At 42.6% G+C, this 22,621-nt stretch overlaps 1 protein-coding gene across 2 annotated transcripts in view; it reads left to right on the forward strand.

Moving 5' to 3' along the window:
• Positions 1–22,621, forward strand: part of Nell1 (neural EGFL like 1) — a 950,996-nt gene that overhangs the window by 90,829 nt on the left and 837,546 nt on the right. For both annotated transcript variants that reach the window (XM_055608364.1, XM_055608365.1), the window contains exon 3: positions 13,634–13,784. In XM_055608364.1, coding sequence (XP_055464339.1) covers positions 13,634–13,784 — 151 coding nt within the window. The remainder of the gene's footprint in view (positions 1–13,633; positions 13,785–22,621) is intronic.

The following is a 22,621-nucleotide window of genomic DNA, read 5'->3' on the forward strand; positions in this document are numbered from 1 at the left end:
GAGGATTCATCACTGTGTGAAGTTAGGTTGTGTCTACTCCGAACATCTGTTATCATGGAAGCACAGATGAGGAAGGCAGTGCCTTCAAGGGTGGGAGGGGCTCTCATCTGACAGCATGAGCTGCAGGCTTCTGTGGAAAGGACAGGGACCCAGAGGTTGGTGGGTAGTGGTTGGCAAGGTTTCCTAGAAATTGGCTTTACTTGTGTATTTCAAGCTAGCCTCAGTATTGTTTTTGATGTTTCATTTATACAGAAAATCCTCAGCAGCTATCCTGACCCACTTGTATGCACAGAGGACAGGCCTAAACTGAGAGAAACTCCTGTAATCTGTTCCCAGTCTCTCATTCCAAAGTGTGTTGTAGAAACCCATATCTTTCAGTCTTTGAGTGACCAAATGGATGATGATGATGATGATGATGATGATGATCTTGTGTGTGTGTTCACATTGAAAGAAGGCCTTATATTCTTATTTATATTAGGAGAGTCTAATACACTGTTGTGTATTCCATTATCCTGGGTTTTGGTTGGACACAAAGAATATGACAGGTGTCCTACCCTTGAGGAGTCCTTTTCTAAGTGTGACAAAGAGAGTACTAGGAATTCATTCATCTATCCATCCATCCATCCATCCATCCATCCATCCATCCTTAACAAATATCAATTAGTTATCTATGGTTTAGGCACTGTTCTGGGTATTAGCAATACAGCAGAGAAAAGAAAGTTCCTATCTACAACTCTACATGAACTACATTCCTGAAGAGGTAGCCAAGAATATTAAGTGTCGTAAAGAAATAGTAATCTCATGGATGTTATTATGGAGATAAAAATCAACACACACACACACACACACACACACACACACACACACAGAGAGAGAGAGAGAGAGAGAGAGAGAGAGAGAGAGAGAAGGGGGAATGAGAATGACTAGATGGCTTAGGGAGTTGCCTTTAAATGTGATGTTGGAGACAATGGCTAAAGGAAGGAACCAGATGTGCAGAGATGTTTGCCTTCAGTCTTATTGATGGCTATACTAGGCAATGTCCTAAGTCTTTTACATCTGTTATCTCACTTCCAAAAGGGAGATGTAATATAAGCCACATTTTATATGAGGGAAAACTGAGGCATAGAGAAGTAAATAAAGGAATCAGTTGATCAATGCCAAATGTTTAGGCACTGGCAAAGCCAGTTACTTTGTTCCAGAACCCACTCTCTTGGAACATGTGGGAAAAGTACCTCATATCCAGTGAACTTTGAAAGGCATACAGATGTCCCAGGATGGTGGCTATTATAGAAGATTCCAGAATAGCTTGGCCAGGGGTAGATCATGTGAGATCATTTAAGTCAGGACAAAGAATAAAGGTTTTATTCAGATTGCAGCAAGCAGTGTTATAGGCAGAATAATAACCTGCCCTCAGCAAGACATCATATCATAATCTCCATAACCCAGGGCTGTGTTATAGGACTCTGAAGAGGCAATTAAGGAGTTAGAAGAAGGTATACTATACTAGATAATCCAGAAAGCACAGTATAGTAAGAGGGAGGTCTTATGAGATGGAAATAGGAAGTCAGAGAGAGATGAGATGAGGCAGATGCAGAGAGGGACCATTAGAGGCTGTGCTGCTGAAGACAGGGGAAGGAGACCCAAGCCAAAGAAAGCTGGAAAGCACTCAGAAATAGATTTCCCCAGAGATTCCAGAGTGATAGCTACACTATCTAATCAGTTACTTTTCTTGCTATCAACCTAAGGGAAGAAGGGATTATTTTGGCTCACCATTTGCAAAGATGCATTCCACCATGGATGGCATGGCGTGGCAGAGTTCCTGACAGCTGGGGTATGTGTCTGCAACTCCTCACATCTAAATGGACCTAAGGAAGCAGAAAGCAGACAGAGAGCATGCTGGGCTGTAAAACCTCAAGGCCCTCCTTCAGGGACACATTTCATCCATTTAGGCTCCATGTCCTAAATGTTCTGTACCCTCAAACAGTACTAGTCATTTGAAGACCAAATGTTTGAACACTTATGGCAGGGCAGGGTAGGGGGAACCTCACATTCCAATGACAGTGTTATCTGAACATTGGCTTTGTCTCTTAAGCTCACCAGCCTCACAGAACTTTGAGATTAAACAAGCATGTCCCTTTAAGCCAGTGTTTCAGTGGTTTATTAGAGCAACTTCAGGAAGCTGCTACATCCAGCTCTTTGAGGGTTTGAAATGAGGGCTGAAGTGATTATAAAGTATGGATCTCCTGGATTCTCTGGCATCCATGTGAGAAAGTAAGGAGATGAGCAAGAATTAATAGAGGAAGGAGAAACTAGGAGAGAGGATGGAAGAAAGGTCAAAAGGGAGGATGCTGGTGGTGGATAGCTGATACCCAGCAGGTCCAGAGAGTCAAGAGTCATCGTAGCAACTGAGGTGGAACCCAGGATTCACTGATGGATGGGGCTTTTTGAGGCATTATGATTAGTGACCAGGAAAAGCAGGATGTAGGAACTTCAAGATGGCCCAGCCATGGAAGGAAACCAGAGAAGTGAGATGAGGACAATTCTGGGCAGGTTGTGAGAGACACCTAAAAGTCAGGTTGCCACCTGGCCACTGGTTTGTCACGGTGTCAGTGGCATGATGTGTCCATTCAGCTAAATGTATTGTCTAGATGTGTCTTTTCAGGCCAAGCCTGGAGCCTACAGAGCCTGGCACAGATAACTGGGAGCACAGACTCCTGTGTAGGTGAACAAATGACTGAGCTTAGGAGTTTAAAAGGAAAGTCATCCTCAGTTGGTGTTTCAGAACCTAGGGTCATTAGAGAAGCTTGATTGGACCTCAAAATAGGTGGGAGTTGGACAGGGGATGGCTAGAATTCCAAGTGGGGGAGAGTTGTAATATATGCATGGAGACTAAGTACTTCAGACACTTTCGTCTCTTCCTCAGAGCTTCCTGTGGTCCAATTGTGGATATGGAAGAACAAAATAACTACCTTTCTCAGTGTGGTTCGTAGGGAGCAGAAAGAAATGCCTGCTGTTAGAGTCAGATCACATACAAGTAGAGACAATACCCCAGGGATCTAGCTGACAGCCTTTGAAATGAAGTAGAAAATTGAAGGGGAGAAGTCCACTGAATTCGGACACTCAGGACAGGCATGAGGTCTGTTGTTTACAACAGTGATAAAAAACCAATCTTTGCTCCAATCTATAGTATTCATTCATTTATTTAGAAAATGCTTCAGCAAACAGGGCATGTAGTTTTAGCTCATGGTTGTGACTCTTGTTTAATAGGGTGGAGGTGGGACATTGGCTAAAGAAGATCCTGCACCGTAGCCACTGGCTTTGATCTCAAGAAGCAAATGACATATGAATAGTTCATTTTAAGGGTGACACTAGTGTTTACTGCAGTTGGAATAAGATCCAACAGCAAAAAGAAACACCCACTGCCCGCTTTCTGGAGAAATGCCCACATTTCTTGGAGCTCCTCTTGGAAGCCTGGGGTATCAGGTGGCCTATCCTGTTAGCTCACCCAGGGTTAAAAGGCCAGTGATGCATGCTTTCCCCAGGGAATCTGAAAACACAGACCCCCTGTGGTCAACACACATAGATGAATAGTGAAGAGGACCGCCCCTGCTGTGAGTCCGGAATTCATTAGCTAACAAAGCGTGTAATTAGATTAATACTTGGGGACCAACAGCTGATGGTGCACTTTTTAGAACAGTGGAGATAAGAGCTGAAATCAAGCATTTCCTGGATGAGTTCCATTACTGCCCCTGTCACAGATGAAACTTGTGCCTGTTTTATGGATAACTGGACAAAAGGAGTGGGTAGCTTCCATTTATAATCTTGCTAAGGACTTGAATGCACTAGTTACCCTGACTAATTAGAACCTTGTGTGTAGGTATTAAAACACCACACGACATCCCATAAATAATTTCAATTTCTACGTTATTAAAATGTTTAGGAGTATTGGAGGAGACAAAGTTGCTAACTCTTCTGACTGGATAATTACACAGTGTATATACGCATGTAATTATTACTACATGTTATCCTTTGAGCACCGAAATATGAGGCTGTGCCTGAGGTGACACCATCGCTTGGTGGCTGCTGAGCTTGTGTGGGTTTTATGTTGCTTCATGATTCTTTACATTGTGGAAAGGTTCTTTGGCTCCCTTACTGTTGCAAGGGGAGAGATCTCTTCAAGGCCCAGGTTTGCCTGACTAGAACAGGCTAGTTTTCTCATGAAGGACTCTGTCTATCTTCTCCTCCCTTTCTCCTTTAGCTAACTGAGAGAGTGTTCCTTCCTTCTCCGGGAGCAGTCCCACCCCCAGAAGGAGTCACACCCTCTCCTCAGACTTCAGCAGAGTTGACTTCTCACTCCTCAACCCTTCCTTGACTTTTCTTTCCTTCTTATCTGTCAAGGGCAGCACTGCCCTGTTGGTCCTGGAATAACAAATTTGTGTAGTTTCTGAGGTGATATGCTGCTTTGGCCACTGAAGTCATTTTTTCTGTCTCCCTGACAGTTTGTTAATTACTATGACTTTGGTCATTGCATCCTTTGTTGAAGTTGGACCAATTTCCCAGGGGTGGAAAGTCAGACATTCATCCAGTAAAGCAACAGAATTACTTGTGTGTGTAAGGCAGTTTCATCCGGAGTATCTGTCTGTGGTTTGACACCTTGCTTTACAGGCTGTGAACTTTTGAGAGTGCTCTCTGGTTCAATGACAGGGGCATCAGGAGTCTTGGTAGAAAGTTAAGTGATGAAGAGCCCCTGAGTTGAACCCATGCTTAGAGTTGCTTGTATAGCACCGAGAGGGGACTTGGGTTGTATTTTGAAGCTTGGCCAGAAAATCATCGGCTCTGTCTTTTATTAGTCAGACACAAGCATCTCTCTCAGGGCTCAGCTTTCTGCTTGTGTGTGTCACAACTGTCTTCTTGCCCCAGAGTCTAACCTCTAAAATAGAAGCTCTTCACCCTAGTAATTTTCAAGCCTCTAATTTAATGAAAACTCATTAAACCGAAACAATAATTAAAATGAGACATCATCTCTGTAGGAGGGTTGCATATTAAAATCACCCTGAATTTTAATACAGGCATATTTTTTTATTCTTGAAAAACAGCATTCGAAGCAACATGTAAAAATGATTTATAATGAACAATCATGGGTTGGAGAGCTTGGCTATTGAACACGAAGCCCCACTGTTTGATATTGACAGTAAGGAGATGTAGTAAGGTGAAGGCCAATGCAGTGTTTTCTTTTTTTTTTAAAAGAGTCTCTTTCATGCCTGAAATTAGGACTGTGTAAAAAGAGGATTAATTATAATTAGGTCAACCACTGATCCAAACTTCTAATGCAAACTCAAGGCTGCACTCAGTACACAGGGTAGCTGAGGCTCTTGGAGGAAGCTGATGCTGGCATGGGTGTGGGATGGGATTTAACGACTTGCAGGGATCTGGGGTTAGGGCAGATAGGTACAGAAAGAAAGAACTGCTGATTCAAGCAGCACACACAGCTCTGCTGCTAGCTAGAGACAGGTTGCTTAAGTCCCTTATTTCTTCTCGTCAGGCATATGTTCACTTTAAAGTGAGTCTCTCATTGCTCATGCAGTGGGTTTTTTACAAACATGGAATGTGTTGTGTATACAGACACTTGGAAAATTGTCCTGCTCAGAGCAAAGTGTGTGACTTTCCAGTTCTCCTGTGCAGACATCTCAGAAACCTCCTCAGGGATGGCACAGCCTGTGGACACATTCTTTCATTTATTTGTGACAGAACAGAAAGGCCACTAAGGATGGAGGAAGGAAGTTGAGCCATCCACAGTGTGTGCAGGGCAGAGCAGGGAGCCAGACCTTGGCACGTCTGAGAAGATGGCAGTGGTTTTTTGAGGTTGGCCTTCAGTGGGTCAGAGTTTCAGCTCTACCTCCTCCTTTACACAGTGCCTACTCCTGTCTTCCCTGCTTACCTCACGCGTGGAATGACACAGAAGCGCTGACATCACGGGGCTTCTTTGAAAATTACAATAACTATTTAAAATCCTGGCTAAGGAGCTAAAAGTAAAAATTCGGAACCGTCTGGCTGTTGGGTGGCTGGACCTAGATTGCAATGGCGAGAAATTCCGTCAGCTCTTCCCTCTTCTTGTAAGCAGGTGAGAGTCTGTCAAACCTGCTGCAAGCCATAGCCAGCAGTACTGTCCACCTGCCTGCTCCTCCGCCGCCGGCCTGCAGCCATACCTCGCCTTCAGCCCTTCAGCGTGGCTTTGCTTCAGCTCACTGCTTGTGCCCGTGGTTTGGGACTCCACACATCCTCCAGCATCTGGGCCCTGAGCCCAGGTTCCAAACACTGTGTGCTTTTGTCGGGGAGACACTATCTAAAGGATTAAAATGCACCACTCGGTTTACTTGTCCCAGTTGTAGCCTCTCCCTGGGGTGCGTGCAGTTCACTCTACCCTGGGCCCCGCGCAGTCTGCTGTATAGAGCGGTTAACTGGCCCAAGGCCATGCTCCTGGTAGACAAACCTGGTCACAGCAGGGCCGGGAGGGTCACAGCAGGCCTGGACTTCCTGCTGCTCAGGAGGCTAACGCACGCAGGAGAAGCATAAGCTCAAGGGGTGCCCACGGCATTCATGAAAAGCCTGGAATGAAAAAGCAAACAAAAACAAACAAAAAACAGGAAGAGCAGTGCTGCAGTGATAGATTGTCTGCTTAGGCTGTGTGCTGCCCTGGGTTTAGTCCCCGCTATCAACCAGAGCACACACAACACACACACACACCCAAACACATAAAACACACACACACCACAATATACTCCACACACCACACAATATACTCCACACACACCACATACACCACACACACAAACACCACACACACACAAATACTACACATACACCCTAACCCACACACCACAGACACACACACACACACACTACATACACCACACATATATACCAGACACACATACCACACCACACCAAATACGCATAAAACATACACACACATCAAACATACACACCTCACACAACCCACATGCTCGCACAACATAAACACATAATACATACTTATACGCAGACCACACACACACATCAGACACACATATACCACATACACACATCACTCATACAAACACACATGCATACCACACAGATTCATACAAAACATACACACATCACGCTTATACATCACAACATACACCGCAGACCACACTCAGATTCACATACCACACACACACCACATACCCACATATACACAAACATATCACGCACACCACATACACACATCACACAGCCACTCACATACATACCATACACATACATATTACACATACACCACATTCTCTCTCTCTCTCACACACACACACTCACATACCACACGTACCCCCCCCCACATATACCACGCACACCACCCCACCCCACACCCTGGGGAGAGGCCCAGCAGACCACTGGTTTAGCTCCCGAGCTGTTAGCCCCTATTTCATGCTGCCCCCGAAAGCCTACAGCCTATGAGATACATGTTAGTGCACTCACTCTGGTGTAGAAGAGCGCTCAGTGGAGGTGTTTAAAGGGAGAACAGGAGAGTGAATGGATGCACGGGTGGGCCCTTCACAAAGCTGAGGGATGAAGGTGCCTTTCTCTCCTTTAAAGAATGCAGACAGCAAGCCTTGCAGGGGACGCCATTCTTGCTCAGCCAGCATCTCCTGGGCATGGAGCTGCATGTTCCATACAGGGGGCATACCTGCTTGGCACTTGGGCTCTTGACAGAACAGATTAAAACCATGTTTGAGGGAGTTAACGGCAAGTTACTGCTATCTTCCTCAATTATCTTGGAGGCAGACGTGGCATGGGGTCTGGGTGCCAAGGGCTGAGTGCCCTAGTTTAGTTCAAAAGTCCTCCCAGGCTGACTAGTCCTTTCCTTTAAGGAGAGGAGGGTCTTCACAGAGAGCAAGCCCTGGCTGAGCTTGGGTGGAGCACCTGCTGTCATGACTTGAGGAAGCTCCTCATGACTGTGATGGACAGCAGGGGTTTCGGTGCTTTTTATTTTTCTTCTTTCATAGCTTCCCTTCTTGGTTTTCTCTTTTTATTTAATGTGCTTTTATATTCCAGAAAAGATGTGCCTTTTTTTTCTTATAAGAACTTCCCGGGAAGATGCAGCAATTCAGACGCATGGAAAGAAGAAACAGTTTACCCATCCGTTGCAATGACTAATGTACTGAAGACCATGCTGCTGTCTGTGTGAATAACCAAATAGGCTCTGTGTACACTGGAGTTCACGCTGAGAATATGATTATGTAACATATGCAGCGCCAGCCAAGTGTTCTCACACTAACGAACATCCTCATCTCTCAGGGGTTTTGAGAAAGGGCCTCACCATGACTCAACTTAGGCCGGCTTTGATCTTGCTATGTAGCGTAGCTGGCTTCAAGCTTGTACAGTCGTCCTGTCTCCACTTAAAGTGCTGGGAATATGTGTGCTTCACCACACCTGGACCATTTTGGCAACTGTTGGACAGTGTTGGTTAGACATTTCCTTCACTGTCCCCTCATCTCAGTGTCATTATGATATTTTCATGTGTCTATACCATAATTTAACTATTTATTCCCTAATGTTAGATAGCTTTTGGTTAAATAATAAAGTCTTAGTCATGTTTAGAAATCTTGTATCCCTCTCCTGTGTGTTTTCCTGTCTTGGGGTCAGGTAGGCAGAATATTTACTCCCTTCTGAGTCCAGGAGGGGTAATGGGGATGAAAGGATTGAGGCAGTATGCAGAGGCAGTCTATAAAGTTAGGTAATGTCCTGTGCTGAGGTTGGACTGTTTTGATTTTTCTTAGCAGTATCATCAAGAGTGTAGGAGAGTTCAGCTGTCTCTGGAATTACGGGGGCACAGGGATGTCTTTTGATTGAGTCAAATGGTAATTACACAAATTGATTAGTACCATGTGTCATAGGGTTCCCTCGGCTCCCTTCCCTAGTGGAAGAGTTGGGCTGTTCATCCAGATTTACTGTTCCTTAGGCAGCTTGCTATAGGAGTGCACGTTGTCTCAGCAGATTGGGGTTATATGCAGCGCTGCTCACCTGCTTTCTTATGTTTTACTTGAGAGTTTGCAGACCAGATCCCCTTTATTAATCAAGTGATTGGATCTCTTCCAGGTGTGTGCCAGGCACTGTAGTAGGCGTGGGGAACACATTGGTATACAGTTTCCCGTGGGATCTACAGTCGAACGAGCAAAATTATATTTAATAAGTTCATCACATGCAAAGATGATTGCACACGCAGGGCTGGTGGTTGTGGTGAGTGCAGTGAGGACAGAATACAGAGATTCAGCTGGCCTGAACCTCTTGAAAAGGTGCTGCTGATGGGAGCATCAGTGTGGGGGTGCTGTGCCCTGGAGGAAGGGCAGTAGGGCTCTGATACAGGGGCAGTGGTGGAGGGGGAGAGGGGTGACAGGTAGCAGGTGAACACCAGCCAGGAGGCATGATGCTCGCTGCTGCTGATCACTGTGCTGGTTACTCGTATGCCTTGAGCTCGGGCAAGCCAGGGTATGTCTTTGTGACTCTTTACCTCCTGGCATTTGCCTCATAAGGGGTTCTTACCTCATTCACTCAGCGTTTCTGGGTGGATCCAGAGTGCTCAGCTGTGGGGACTTGTCTCTTTCCATAGACATAGCTGCCAAGGCCACAAGATGACAAATAGCAGATGTTTCAGGGTTAGAAATGTGTTCTGTAGGAGAAGCGGGCTTGGAATCTTTGTTCAATGGCCTCCTAGCCCAGCCTCTTTGATAACATTATTTAAATTCTGCAGGTCTAGTTTTTAAATCAATCAATCAATCAATCAATCAATCAATCAATCAATCAATCTTTAAAGCATCTTGACTGAAGCTTCCTCTCCTTCCTCTCCTCCCAGCTTCTCCCCCACCATCCACTCCTCCTCTGTTTCTCTTTAGAAAAGGGCAGGCCTCCGGTGGAGACTGACCAGCTTTGGCATATCAAGTTGCTGTAAGACTAGGTGCTTCCTCTCCTATTAAAGTGAGAGGAGGCACCTCAGTAGGAGAAGAGAGTCCTAAAGGCAGTTTTATTTTATTTTAACAATTCATTAGGCTTAAGTTTATGTGTATGAATGTATCTCTCTCTCTCTCTCTCTCTCTCTCTCTCTCTCTCTCTCTCTCTCTGTATGTGCCTACAGTGCCAGGAGAAGGCATCTGCTCTCCATCCCCACTCTTCTTGCCCATGTTCAGCAATTTCATCTTGTTTATTTGGTTTCTTGAACATATTTCACAGATTTCCAAGTTGATGTCTGTGTTTCGCACTTCTTATAGACTTGATCCTGCACGTGTACTTTTCCTGTAGCTGGAATATTCTCAAGGAACACTGTGAACACGCATCAAAGTGGTAGAAGGTGGCAGCACAGCCTTTGGAACAGGGGCTCAGGAATTCATTTTCACTCACTGCTCTTTCAACTCTGGGAAGAAGTCAGCTTCTGTAGGGAGGTGACGCACCAGTGTTTGAGAAAGTGAAAACTTTTTATATTAATTTGGAAGCTGAACAAAGAAGAGCAATTATAGAACCTGGGTATTTCATAGATGGAGAAATACCCTCTTTTTCTATATGTCTAGGGCAAGAGAAATCGATTAACATCAATGAAAAGACGTTGAAGCTAAGGCAGGCATCATCCCTTGATCTTCGGCTGTTAGTTGTGGGGTTCAAAGAGGAGAAAGAAGTGTTGTCTAGGGCCACCCGGATAGCTATCTGTGGGACTCAGAGGGGCTCAGTGATGTGGTCTGTACCCTGGTGCCCTGGCATCTGCAGTGTGTATGGGAAGTGGGGTAGCACTTGTGTGTTCTTTCAGTTCTGGCAGGTGCTTACTTGAGAGTCACGAGACTTCACCTGATGTCTGCAGGTATCCAGTGGACATTTCTCACATTTCCCTTTGGTAGGTGCTGGTAGGGTCTTTAAAAAAAAAATTTCAATATGCCAATCATTTATAAAGGGATTTGTGAAAGCTAGGATGCAAATATGTCTAACCTTTAAGGTTGGGTGTGTGAGGAAAGACTGGTAAAGCCAGTTCTGACTACCCAGGGGTTATCCAGGGGTCTGGCTCCAAATACCATTTTCTTAAACCAGATACCCACTGTCAATTTACCTTCTGGTTTTGCATATTTTCTGAGTGCAATATACATAGTTATTTAAATTAAAATATGTACAAGTAAGAAAAAATAAATGAAATGATCAGTATGTCTAAATTGGATGCCTTCTTTGTGTCAGGCACAAAGAATGGGGGTCAGATCATGAATAAAAAGATAAACCTTCAATCAAGAAGCCTCCAGCCTATCAGAGAGAGAAAGTAAATAACACACAGACTGGTGGTTACATGAGGAGATAATGAACTGATCACAGTCTGTGTGTGATGACCAGTCACATGGGGGAAATTCCAGAGTGGTAGGAAGAGGATCATCCTAGAGAGCCCTCATTGAACAGTGGCTTTGAGAGATCAAAGAGGAGGGTCCAGGCATATCCAGAGCTCCCTGGGAAGAGTGAAGAGTCACTTAGATGTGAGGCAAGTGTGAATTCTTCTAGCAAATGAAGAGGGGTGAATGAGATACGGTAGAGAGGTGCATCAGATCAGATCACCGGCATCATAATGGAACTGGATTTTGTCCTATGGGCTGTTAGAAGTCTCTGCAGAATTTTAGCAGGAGGTTATTTATCCAGATGTGTGTTTTAAAAAGAGCATTTGACTGTGGTGTGTAAGATGGGGAGAAGAAGGAAGCATGGAAATGGAGAGACTAGTTTGGGGTCAACTGAGAATGTCTTGAGAGACTATGGGAGTGACCTATACATGATTTTGTAAGAAGGAAGTTGGGGAGGGGTAGATAAATTTCAGATATGGAAATCACATGGCCTGCTCTTGGATTGGACATGGAGGCAGATAAAGTGGATGAAATAAGGACAGCTCCTGGTGTTTGGTGTGAGGAACCGTGTGTCACATTTACTAAGACTGAACTAACTATAGGAGTCTGAGACATTGACTGGATGTCCAGATGGACACAGTGAGTGGGGAATTCTGTATGTGAATCTGTTGCTTAAGAAAAAACTTTTGGCTGCTAATTTTAATATGGAGGCCTTTGACCAGGGGCCACATACCCAAGGGCAAGGCAGAGGGAAGTGAGCGGACTCATAGCTGGTGTGACAGTGCAGTGTGAGTGCTCCCATTACAGAGCAGGCAGTGCTGGCTGACCACAGCCCTCTTCCCGTGGGCCCACTCTTGGCATCTGGAAGGGGTTCTCCAGGCAGCTACTTCCAACCTTATGACTTCTCCTGAATGAATAAAAAGGACAGAAAAAACAGACAAACTCATCTCAGAAATTTTTTTTTTTGGCAATAAATCTAGATGAAGAAGAATTTTGTTTAGTACTAATGATAAATAAAATTTGGCTAATATTCTCTAGTTTGCAAGATAAATAAATAAATGGGTACCATGTTTAATAAAAGTTGAAGATATCTCAAATTCAGGTGTGATTTTGTAGAAGACACTGAGGCATTTTTTTCCATTTTAAGACTTACTTACTTTATGTGTATGGGTGTTTTGCCTACATGACATCTGTGCACTATGTGAACACAGTGCGTATGGAAGCTGGAAGGGGGCCTGGGATCCCCTGGAATTGGCCTACAGATGGTTGTTAGTGCCATGTGGATACTTGGAATTGAAGCCAACTCCTCTATAAGAACAATGGATACCTTAACCATTGAGCTATCCTGTCTAGACCCCATAGAAGCATTCTTTAAGTGGCCAAACAGCTTTTGATGCTCACTCACCCTCCTCCAGAATCTCATTCCCAGATTTGGTCCTTTGGTGGCTAGTTCTGATGCTGGGAGATGAGTGTGAAATGATGATCTAACACGTAGAAGGTTGTGATGAGGATGCCTCTGCCTCAGTGTGCTGATGTTGGAGACAGAGGCTCCTAGGCAGAAGCAGGACTAAAAGGCTTCATTCACCTCTAGGCATGTACAGTGCTCTTAAACTTAATGAATATTTCATAATGTCATCCATCTCATGTTTACAGAGTTATTCCAAGCACACTTATAGATTGCTAGTGTGTACTGTCTTTATTCTTTAAGCAAAGGTGGAGTTGTCTGTGGTGGGTTTCTGCTAGGTACCAGGCAAGGACAGGGCTTCTGGATTCATGTTGGGGAGGAGGAAGCTGAGTCCATGAGGAATATAGAATTTGAGGATTATTAGTTAATCTTGGGTCCTACCAGGTCTGAGATTCTCTGACTCTCAGTACCCCACATTCCTAACAACCTCCAACCTTATTTATAGAGACTCTTATCAATTTTTTCAGAAGGCTAAATTGCTCATTATTCCATCAAAATTTATGTCAGAAAACCACTGTCTGGCCTATTCTGACTTGTCAAAGTGACAAGTGGACACAGTGACAGAGATAGCATTTGCAGGGTTTTTGTTGAATGAACGTAGCTATGTGGGATGATGAATGTTGCCAGAAAATGGAAGCAATTGAGAGAAGAGGAGGGAAAAAAGCAATCTGGGCTTTTAAATGCCTCACTTGTAACTTGACCCTCTTTTCTTGCCCTTCCCATGCTCCTGTTTTCTGGACCTCTCCTCTTCACTCACACTCGGCTTCTCCTGTGCCTCCTTCTTGACCCTTAGATGTACAGAGAGAGATCCACTCGGCCCCTCATGTAAGTGAGAAGCTGATCCAGTTGTTCCGGAATAAGAGCGAGTTCACCTTCTTGGCCACGGTGCAGCAGAAGCCTTCCACCTCAGGGGTGATACTGTCCATCCGAGAGCTGGAACACAGGTGGGAAACCCTTTCTTATGTTGATTGATTAAGTTATTTTTTGAGAGGGAGGGTTTTATTATATACCCTTGGTTGATTTGAAACTTACTATATAGACTGCACTAGCTGTGAATTTTTGATGATCCTCCTGCCTCTGACTCCTGTTCTGAAAATTCAGGTGTGTGTCACCATTCCTGGTTAAAGAAGGCTCTTCATACTTTCAAAGGTCTATTTAGATTGAAAGGACTAGATACGATGCCTTGGGGTCTGGAGCTGGGGCATGCATGGAACCCTTGAGCCACCAGAGGCCTAGTGTCTGTTGAAAACATTACTGTTAGAATGTACTTTGCAGCGAGAATTCACTTTGGGCAAAATGAATGTGAACTCATTTTTCAAAGACCGCTCTTGAGTCTTTCTTTTAATTTCCTTTATTTGTACAAAACCACATCCTACATAGCATATTCAGGTCATCAAACACATTAATCACTTGTATTTAGCAACTTTCTGTAGGCCTCCCTTGCGTGTTTCCATGGAAACTGAACTTGACGTCAGGATGTTAAGCTGACTATCTGAGGCTCAGAGGAGCCAGTAAGGAGCATGGACAGGTTGCTCTGTGGATGCAGTGTGAGGAGCTTGTCTTGAAGGAATAAAGGTAACCAGGGCCAGTCTTATTTAGGGCTGTGCTAGCCAAAGAAGGTCTCAGAGAACATGATGCTCATATAAAGAGAAAAAGCGAATGTGGTGAGATAGCTCAGTGTGCACCTGCCCTCAGGCCTGACAACTTCAGTTTGATTTCTGGACCCACACGGCAGAAAGAGAGAACCAGCTCGTGCAAGCTGTTATCTGATTTCTGCATGTGTGCTGTGGCAGGCATGTACCCAGGCACCTGCACTCATGACATGTGTTACACACAGAATAAATCACCCCTGTCATTTGTTGAGCTCATGATTGCTTTGGCTATTTGGAGTCTTGTGGTTTCATATATATATATATATATTCATACACACACACACACACACACACACACACACACATACACATACATCTTAAGAATTTTTTTCCTATTCCTCTGAAGAATGAGATTGGGATTGCAACGAACCTATAAATAGCTTTTGGGAGAAAGGTCATTTCTACTACAATATTAATTCTATCAATCCATGAGCATGGGATATTTTTCCATTTTCTGGTCTCTTTATCTCTTTCCTCAGAGGTTTAAAGTTTTTATTATATAGGTCTTTCATCTCCTTGGCTAGGTTTATTCCTCAATATTTTATTTTCTTTGAAGTTATTGTGAATGGGAGTTTGTCCATGATCTCTTTCTCAGCGTGTTTGTTGTTGGTATATGGAAAAGCTATTGATTTTCGTAAGTTGATTCTATAGCCTGGCCATCTTGCAGCAGGCATCTTTGACCTCTTTGTGTTTCCTCTTCCATGATGCTTCTTTGAGCCTTCAGTTGTAGGGCTTGTGTTGCAGATGTATCACCCAGGGACAGGAACTCTATAGTCAATTGTTCTCTGTATTTTGACTGATTGTGTGTGTATGTGTGTGTTTCTGTAAAATTCTCCATCTGCTGCAAAATGAAGCTTCTCTGATGTAAAGACAGAGCTATACTTACTAGGCAAAGCTGCTTCTCAAGCCGTGTGTCAGGAGCTAGGTGTGAGGGGATGGTTGGGCTGTTTTTATTCTTAAGTTTATGCATGTATGTGTATCTGAGTGTGGGGTTTGTGCATGTATGTGTATTACATGCCTGGCCAATAGAGTGTATTGGATCCCCTGGAACTGGAGTTACAGTTTGAAGCACCTGACATGAGTGCTGGGAGCTGAAGTTGGGTTCTTTGCAAGAGCAGCTGATCCATCTCTCTAGTTCACCAGTTGGTCTGTCTGTTTTTAATGGTTAAGTTTGTTCTCAGCCTCGAGGTTTGCAGTATACTCTGATTCATGGGAATCATGGGTGAATTTTGTCAACGTTATGAGCAATAGCTAGGTCCATGTAAGGTAACTTGTGTTTCTGTGAGAAATATGGGTAATTCCAAGGTGCACTATATCCTGAAATTGGGGTGTCAAACCATGTCTCAGCTTCCTGAGCAGGGAAAGGCTGAATTCTTTCTTGCTCCTCTCTGACTTTATGGGGCAGGAAGGTGAGGGGCTCCATGGTAGCAGGCAGAAGAAACAAATGCCTACGAGTGGATACATATCTTCAGCTGCTTGTCACAAACACAGAGGAGAGCTTCCCAAAGCAGGCAAGAAGGATGTGGGCTGGGAGTTTCAGAGCTGGTCTGACAGGGGCTGGTGTCCCAGCTTTGTGATATCTGCCATCTTGTACCTTGAGTGCAGTTTCCTTGTCCATAAGATGCAGACAAGAATCTAATTAGTGTAGTTGCTCTAGAACCACAAAGGACAATACATGTGTTGTCATTCTCCAACAGGAAATCTTTCCTTTCCTTAAGCTCTAGCTGCTTGGTTTTTCTTTCGGATTAAAATGTCTGTGTTTTAGGAAAGGTGTTAAATAGCGTGCGCTGAGGCAGGGCTTCAGCGCCGCCTTTCTTCTCCTATGTCCATAGCAGACCCCTAACGAGCTGACAGTTCCCGAGCTGAGAGGCTGCCTCTCGTCTTTCATAGCAGTAGGAAACCCCAGGCATAGACTTAACAAAACAAACATAAAGGAATAGGCAAGAGAGCCGCCCCCTGGATTTAGTTGTTCCCTCTCCCACATTTGCCTAGTATAAGCAAGGCAAAGCAGGAGGCGTCAACAAGAAGATTTCTATTGCAGTAGCCAAGGGTAACACAAAAGGCTTGATTTCTACCCTTAAAAAAGATTAAAATCTACCCAACATGTGATAAAACAGAGAGTATATAATACTGGATTTTTAGGAATTAACATTTTCTCCTAGTAGTCTCCCCAAAGGATGTCTTTACCAGAAAGAATCTATTATCTTTTCTAGGTTGTTTTCATTATTTATTAGAATAAGAGTGTCTAGAGGGACAATGTTCTATAGACATTGAACAAGGACATTTAAAAATATAGTATACTTAGAGAATTTCATACATGTGTATTTTGATCATATTAACTCTCATTCCTCCTCCTAATTGCCTCAGATCCACCTAATACCCTCCCAACTTGGTATCTATTTTTTTGTACCCCACTAATAATGATTTATGCTGTCATATGCACATGGATGTGGGGCCATCCACAGAGCATGGTCTACCTACCAGGGGCCTCACCCTTAAAGAAAACTGACTCTCCTTCCCAGAGAAGCCACCAACTGTCAACAGGCCGTTAGAGCAGGTATAATAGCAAGAACATCAACTTGGGGCTCTTTATCCAATAGCAAGGGGTCCAGAAATGTGATGAGTGGATCACTGGAGGGAAAGGTAGACACCATGTTTCTTCTGTGGTTCCCATTTGTGTAATGCTCACTGTGTTACGTATGAGGATTAACTAACTAGGTTGCTGTAATTGGGATATAATGAGCCTCCTTACTGGGAACTATTGAATTCTTAGTTCTCATTTCATCCCGAGGCTTTGGTATATTCACAAAGTTGTGCATTGATTGTACACTAGTTCTGGAAACTCTAATCCCTACAAAGGGCCACTGCCATTCTCAGTCTCCCCTGAGACTCTCCCACCCTAACCTTAAGCAGCCTCATGTCTACTTTCTGCCTATGGATTTGCTTATGTGGGTCATTGCATAGAAAGAAAGCAACCCTCCACATGATTCCTGACTGGTTATATATAGTGTTTCCAGAATTTATTCATGTAGTGCCATCAGTCTGTTTTTTTAGTGCGTTGTTTAAAGCTAGCAGTTTTCTTTTGAACCAGATATTCTGAATGTTGCTGCTGTGAACATTGTCATACAAGATTTATGTTTTCATTGTCTTGGATTCACATTTAGTGACCCTTCTGGCCCAGATGGAGACTGTGTTCAACTTCATGAGTAACTCACACACTGTGGCAGAACAGCTAAGAGCACTGGCTGATCCTCCGGAGGACGAGGATTTGATTCCCAGCACCCACATGGTGACCCATGACTACCTGTAACCCCAGTTCTAGGGGACCCGACGCCCTCTTCTTGCCTGCATGATCACTGCATACACTCGGTGTGTGCATGCCTGCATGTGTGTGTCCATGTGCATGTGTGTGTGCATGCGTGTATGAAGGCAAAACATTCATATACATAAAATAAAGAAAAACACCTTTTCAAAAAAGTAGCTGCACTGTTCACATTCCCACCAGCAGTATATGAGGGGCTCAACTCTTCCACATTCTTGTCCACGTTGGCAATTATCCTTCTCTTTGATTGTAGCTGTCAAATGGGCATGGCATGATCTATGTTGTATTTTAGAACCACATTTGCCTGATGGTAAATGATGTTGAGTTTCTTTTCCTGTTCTGTTTGGTCATTTGCATATCTTTGAAAAGATGTCTGTTTGGATCACTTGCTCAATTCTAATTGGGTCATTTGTCTTTTTGTAATTGATTTGTAATGGTTCTTTATTGTTGTAGATACAAATCTCTAATCAGACATGTGACATTTCCCCCCTCACTCTGTGTGTTGCTTTTTGTTTATGTGGTGATATCTTCGAGGTACAAAGTTTGAAAGTGATGGTAACTGGTTTTGTTTTATCGTTTGTGCTTTTGATGCCATAGCCGAGAAAGCATAGCTTGAGCTAAGGCCACTTCGAGGCCCTCTCAGGATTTCTTCAGAAGATTTTTGTAGGTTTAGGTCCTACATTTAGTTCTTTGATGTTTTAAATGTTTTTATTAGTGCATGTTAGTTATATGTAATAGTGGGTTTTACTAAGATGTTTTCATACACATATGTTATGTATTTCAAACACATTCATCTCTGCCAGCCTCTTGCCTTCCCCTCACTTCTGTTAACCCTTTCTTCTTCCAGTCACCTCAACTCTATATTTCTGCCTTTAATTTTGTAACCCAACAAATCAATTAGGATTCATTTTAGGAGTGTGGGTGGAAGCTTGTTTTCATGATCATGTGCACCTACCAGTGGTTACAACAGTAAAGATAGTGTTTCTTTCTGCCCTATTTTGAATATATTTTAAGGTAAATTTTGTGGATGGTGGATGGTTAAGTGTTTGACTTCATGCTTTGCTCAGGGACATAAGTTGTCCCAATGTCATTGTGTCTCTTTTTCTCCATAGTGAGTTACTTTAGCATCCTTCTTGAAGGTAAATTAACCATAATTGTGAGAATTTAATTTTGACCTCTCAGTCCATCTCATTTGTTGATCATTGTGGAAGTAATATCCTGATTGCTATAGCTTTGTTGTAAGTTTGGTAGCTGAGACTGCAAGGAACCAACTTCATTCTACTTTTCACAATTGCTTGGTTCTTCTCCTTGAATGTACACGTGCATATGTGGACTAGCCTGAAAATTTCTGTAAAGAAGTCAGTGGAGACTTTGACAGGGATGATGTTTAATTCATGAATCAGTTTCAGGGTGCCTTACTTGCATAACATGACAGCATCAGGCAATTGATTCAAAATTATGGGATAGCTTTTTTTTGATCATTTTTAATCGAAAGATTTTTTCTTTTTTAAAATAGTTTTCAGAGTGTTATTTTTTCTGACTAAAAATTCATTTCTAAGTATTTTTAAAAAGTGTTTATTTATTTAATGTGTATGTGTGCTTTGAGTGAATGTATGTCTATAACCACATATATGTTCAGTGCCCATGAGCCCAGAAGAAAGCACTGGATTTGCTGGAACTGAATTACAGATGGTTGTGAGCTACCATGGTTTTCGGGAACTGAACTCAGATTTGTATCTGTTGAGCTATCTCTCCTAATCCTTAATTATTTTCTGATATCATTGTAAATGAAGTTGTTTTTGTAATTTAATCCTGTGGTTCTTCATGGCTTTTATATAATAAAATGAATTTTATATAATAATCTTGCATTCTGAAGCCTTACAAGGTCATTTTTTTTTTTTTAGTTACATTTTGTTTACAATTTCTCTATGTGAGATCATACTGTGTGCAAATCATCCTGTTTTCTTCCTGTCCTATCTTGGTGCCTTTCAGTTTGTCCCCTTGTCTACTTGACTTGGCTGGAGCTTTCAAGCACAATATAAAGTAGGAGTCAAAACACACGATTGCTATCCTGTTACTGATTTTAGAGGGAAAGCTCTGCATTTTCAGCATGGAGTTTGTTAAATGTGCTGTTCACAGATGCTCTTAACTAGTTGGAAGGTTCTTCTGAGAGTGTTCTTGGTCAGGTTGAAGAGCTGCCTTCTTCTCCCTCATGTGAAGTGCTTTTATTATGAACGGGTATTGATACTTTTCACATTCTCTTTCTGTGTCTATTGAAATTATCAGTAGTTTTTACTGAAATGCTGTATTACATGAATTGACTGAAACTTCTTTTTATGTATATCCTGGACTGACCATTTGTCTTAGTCAGTGTTCTCTTGTTATGAAAAGACACTGTATCCACAGAAACTCTTATAAAGGAAAACATTTAATTGGAGCTGGTTTAGCCCATTGTCATCATGGAAGGGGGCATGGTGGCATGCAGGCAGACATGGTGCTGGAGAGGTAACTGGCAGCAGGAACAGAGTGAACTGGGACTGGCTTGGGCTTCTGAAACTCCAAACCCCATCCTTGGTAACACACTTTCTTCAACATAGGCCACACCCACTTCAACAAGGCCACACCTTCTTATCCCTCTTAAGTAGAGCCATTCCCTGATGAACAAACATTCATATTTATGAGCCTGTGGGGGCATTCCTACTCAAACCACCACACCACTCAAATGGACAACCTGTGTGAGACCTCATACCTGAAGAAACTGGTTCTTCCTTTTCTATCAGCCATTTACCAGCATGTGGAAATTTCCTGTACATGTTGGCATATCAACTGGTGGTGTCATTACGACAGTACTGTTCAAGTTGACATATTGTTGAGAGCTCTTGGGTGATATTTGTTGCTTTATTATTTGTGTGTGCATGTGCATACTCACACATTGAGTGTATTTGAGCACCTGCTATGGAACACACAGAAGACCAATTTCAGAAGCTGGTTTTCTCCTTCTACTCTGTGGGTTTTGGTATCACACTCATGTTGTTTGGCTTGGCAGCATCTGTCTGTACCTGCTGAGCCATCTTATCAGCCTCAGGTTGCATTTTGAATGCGTTCCCAGCTTGAATAGCCATTTGGTTATGGTGTAATCCATTTTTTATATTACTGGATATGATTTATTTGATTTGTTATTTACAGTGTTGAAGATTTTGTATCATAAGAGAGACATTATTCTGCACTATTCTTTGAGTATTTTTATTCTGTCTTTCAAAATGGAGTTTTAGCTGATTTTTGAGCTATTTGGAGTGTTTTCTAAGAAGATAACATTTGCTGATTGTAATCCGTATGCTAAGCATCTGATTTTTTTTAAATAGCCCCCTTTGATTTGTTTTCTGTGAAATTTCACAATTTTAAAATACTGAACATCCTTTATCTTAAATTCTAAATTGTAAACTAGCATTTTTTTTGTTGTTTTTATAATATTGTCTCAAATTCACCACAGTGAATGATAAATAAGTAGATTAGATGTCCCCATTAAAGTCAGGAAGAAGAGAGAGGGCAATCTCTTTTCTTATGATTTGATCATGTTCTTTTTATCTGCTTAATATAATTCCTAGCAATAACTTCTAATTTGTGTATCTACCTGATCAGGATGTAAAGGAAGTTTAATTTTATTTCTGATTCAGTGAATGGTCAAAAGCAATCACCCACAGCTGTTAAATTGTATTGCACGTCTCTTCAGCCTTTGGAGGTGTTTTAATCTTTCCCCTGTTTCCTATTAACACACTTAATGATATTAATTGAATCTATAATGTTAAGCTATTCTTTTTTAATTCATTTTTTTATATGCATGAGTATTGCCTGCATGCCCAGTGCCCACCGAGGCCAGAAGAGGATAGCAGATCCCCTGGAACTAGTCACAAACGGTTGTGAACTGCCATGTGATGTATGTGGTGTCTGGAACGAAGCCTAGCTCCCCGGAGCAGCATCCGGGACTCTTCACTGCTGAGCCATCTCCCCAGCCCTTGCTGAACTGTTCTTGAACCATTTCAATACATTTATGGAAAATGGTGTTTTAGTTTTTGAGTTTTGCATAATTCAATAGAATTAGAAAAATTGATTAAAAAAGCAAGTTATTATGACTATTATCTTATTGAGATGTATTTATTTTGGTTGTATGTGTATAGGTGTTTTGCCTATAGGTATGTCTATGTATCATGTGTGTGCTAGGTGCTTTTGGAGGCCAGAAGAGAATTTCAGATCCCCTGGAACTGAGGTTATAGATGGTTTTGAGCTGGGAACTGAACTCAGGTTCAGAGTCGCAAGTACTTTTAGAGGCTGAGCCATGTCTCCAGCCCCATTACAATTATTTTAATGTTCTGGCTTTGAATTGAGCATTTTTCTAAGCACTTTGGTCTAAATTAAGTAAACGGATGCATGTTTAACTCGTTGTTTAGTGAGATACAGAGTTTTCTGTATATATGAATTAATTCAAGGCTCTTTAAAGTTAATCTCCCAGACTCTGGTAGTCACTATTTATTTAAAAAAAATTGTGTGTATGTATGTGTGTGTATATGTGTGTGTTTATGCATATATGTGTATGTGTGAATGTATGTGTGTGTGTGTGTGTTTGGCTATGTGCATGTGAATGCAGTACCAGAAGAAGTACCAGAAGAGGCTGTTAGGTGCCTGGGGCTGTAATTACAGGCAGTTAGGAGCATCCAACATGGGTACTGGCGTCTGAACTTTTTTCATCGCAAGAGCAGCAAGAACTTTCTTTCTTTCTTTCTTTCTTTCTTTCTTTCTTTCTTTCTTTCTT

The sequence above is a fragment of the Psammomys obesus genome, unplaced genomic scaffold (assembly GCF_907164565.1).
Source record: "Psammomys obesus unplaced genomic scaffold, mPsaObe1.curated_primary_1811, whole genome shotgun sequence".
Lineage (NCBI taxonomy): Eukaryota > Metazoa > Chordata > Mammalia > Rodentia > Muridae > Psammomys > Psammomys obesus.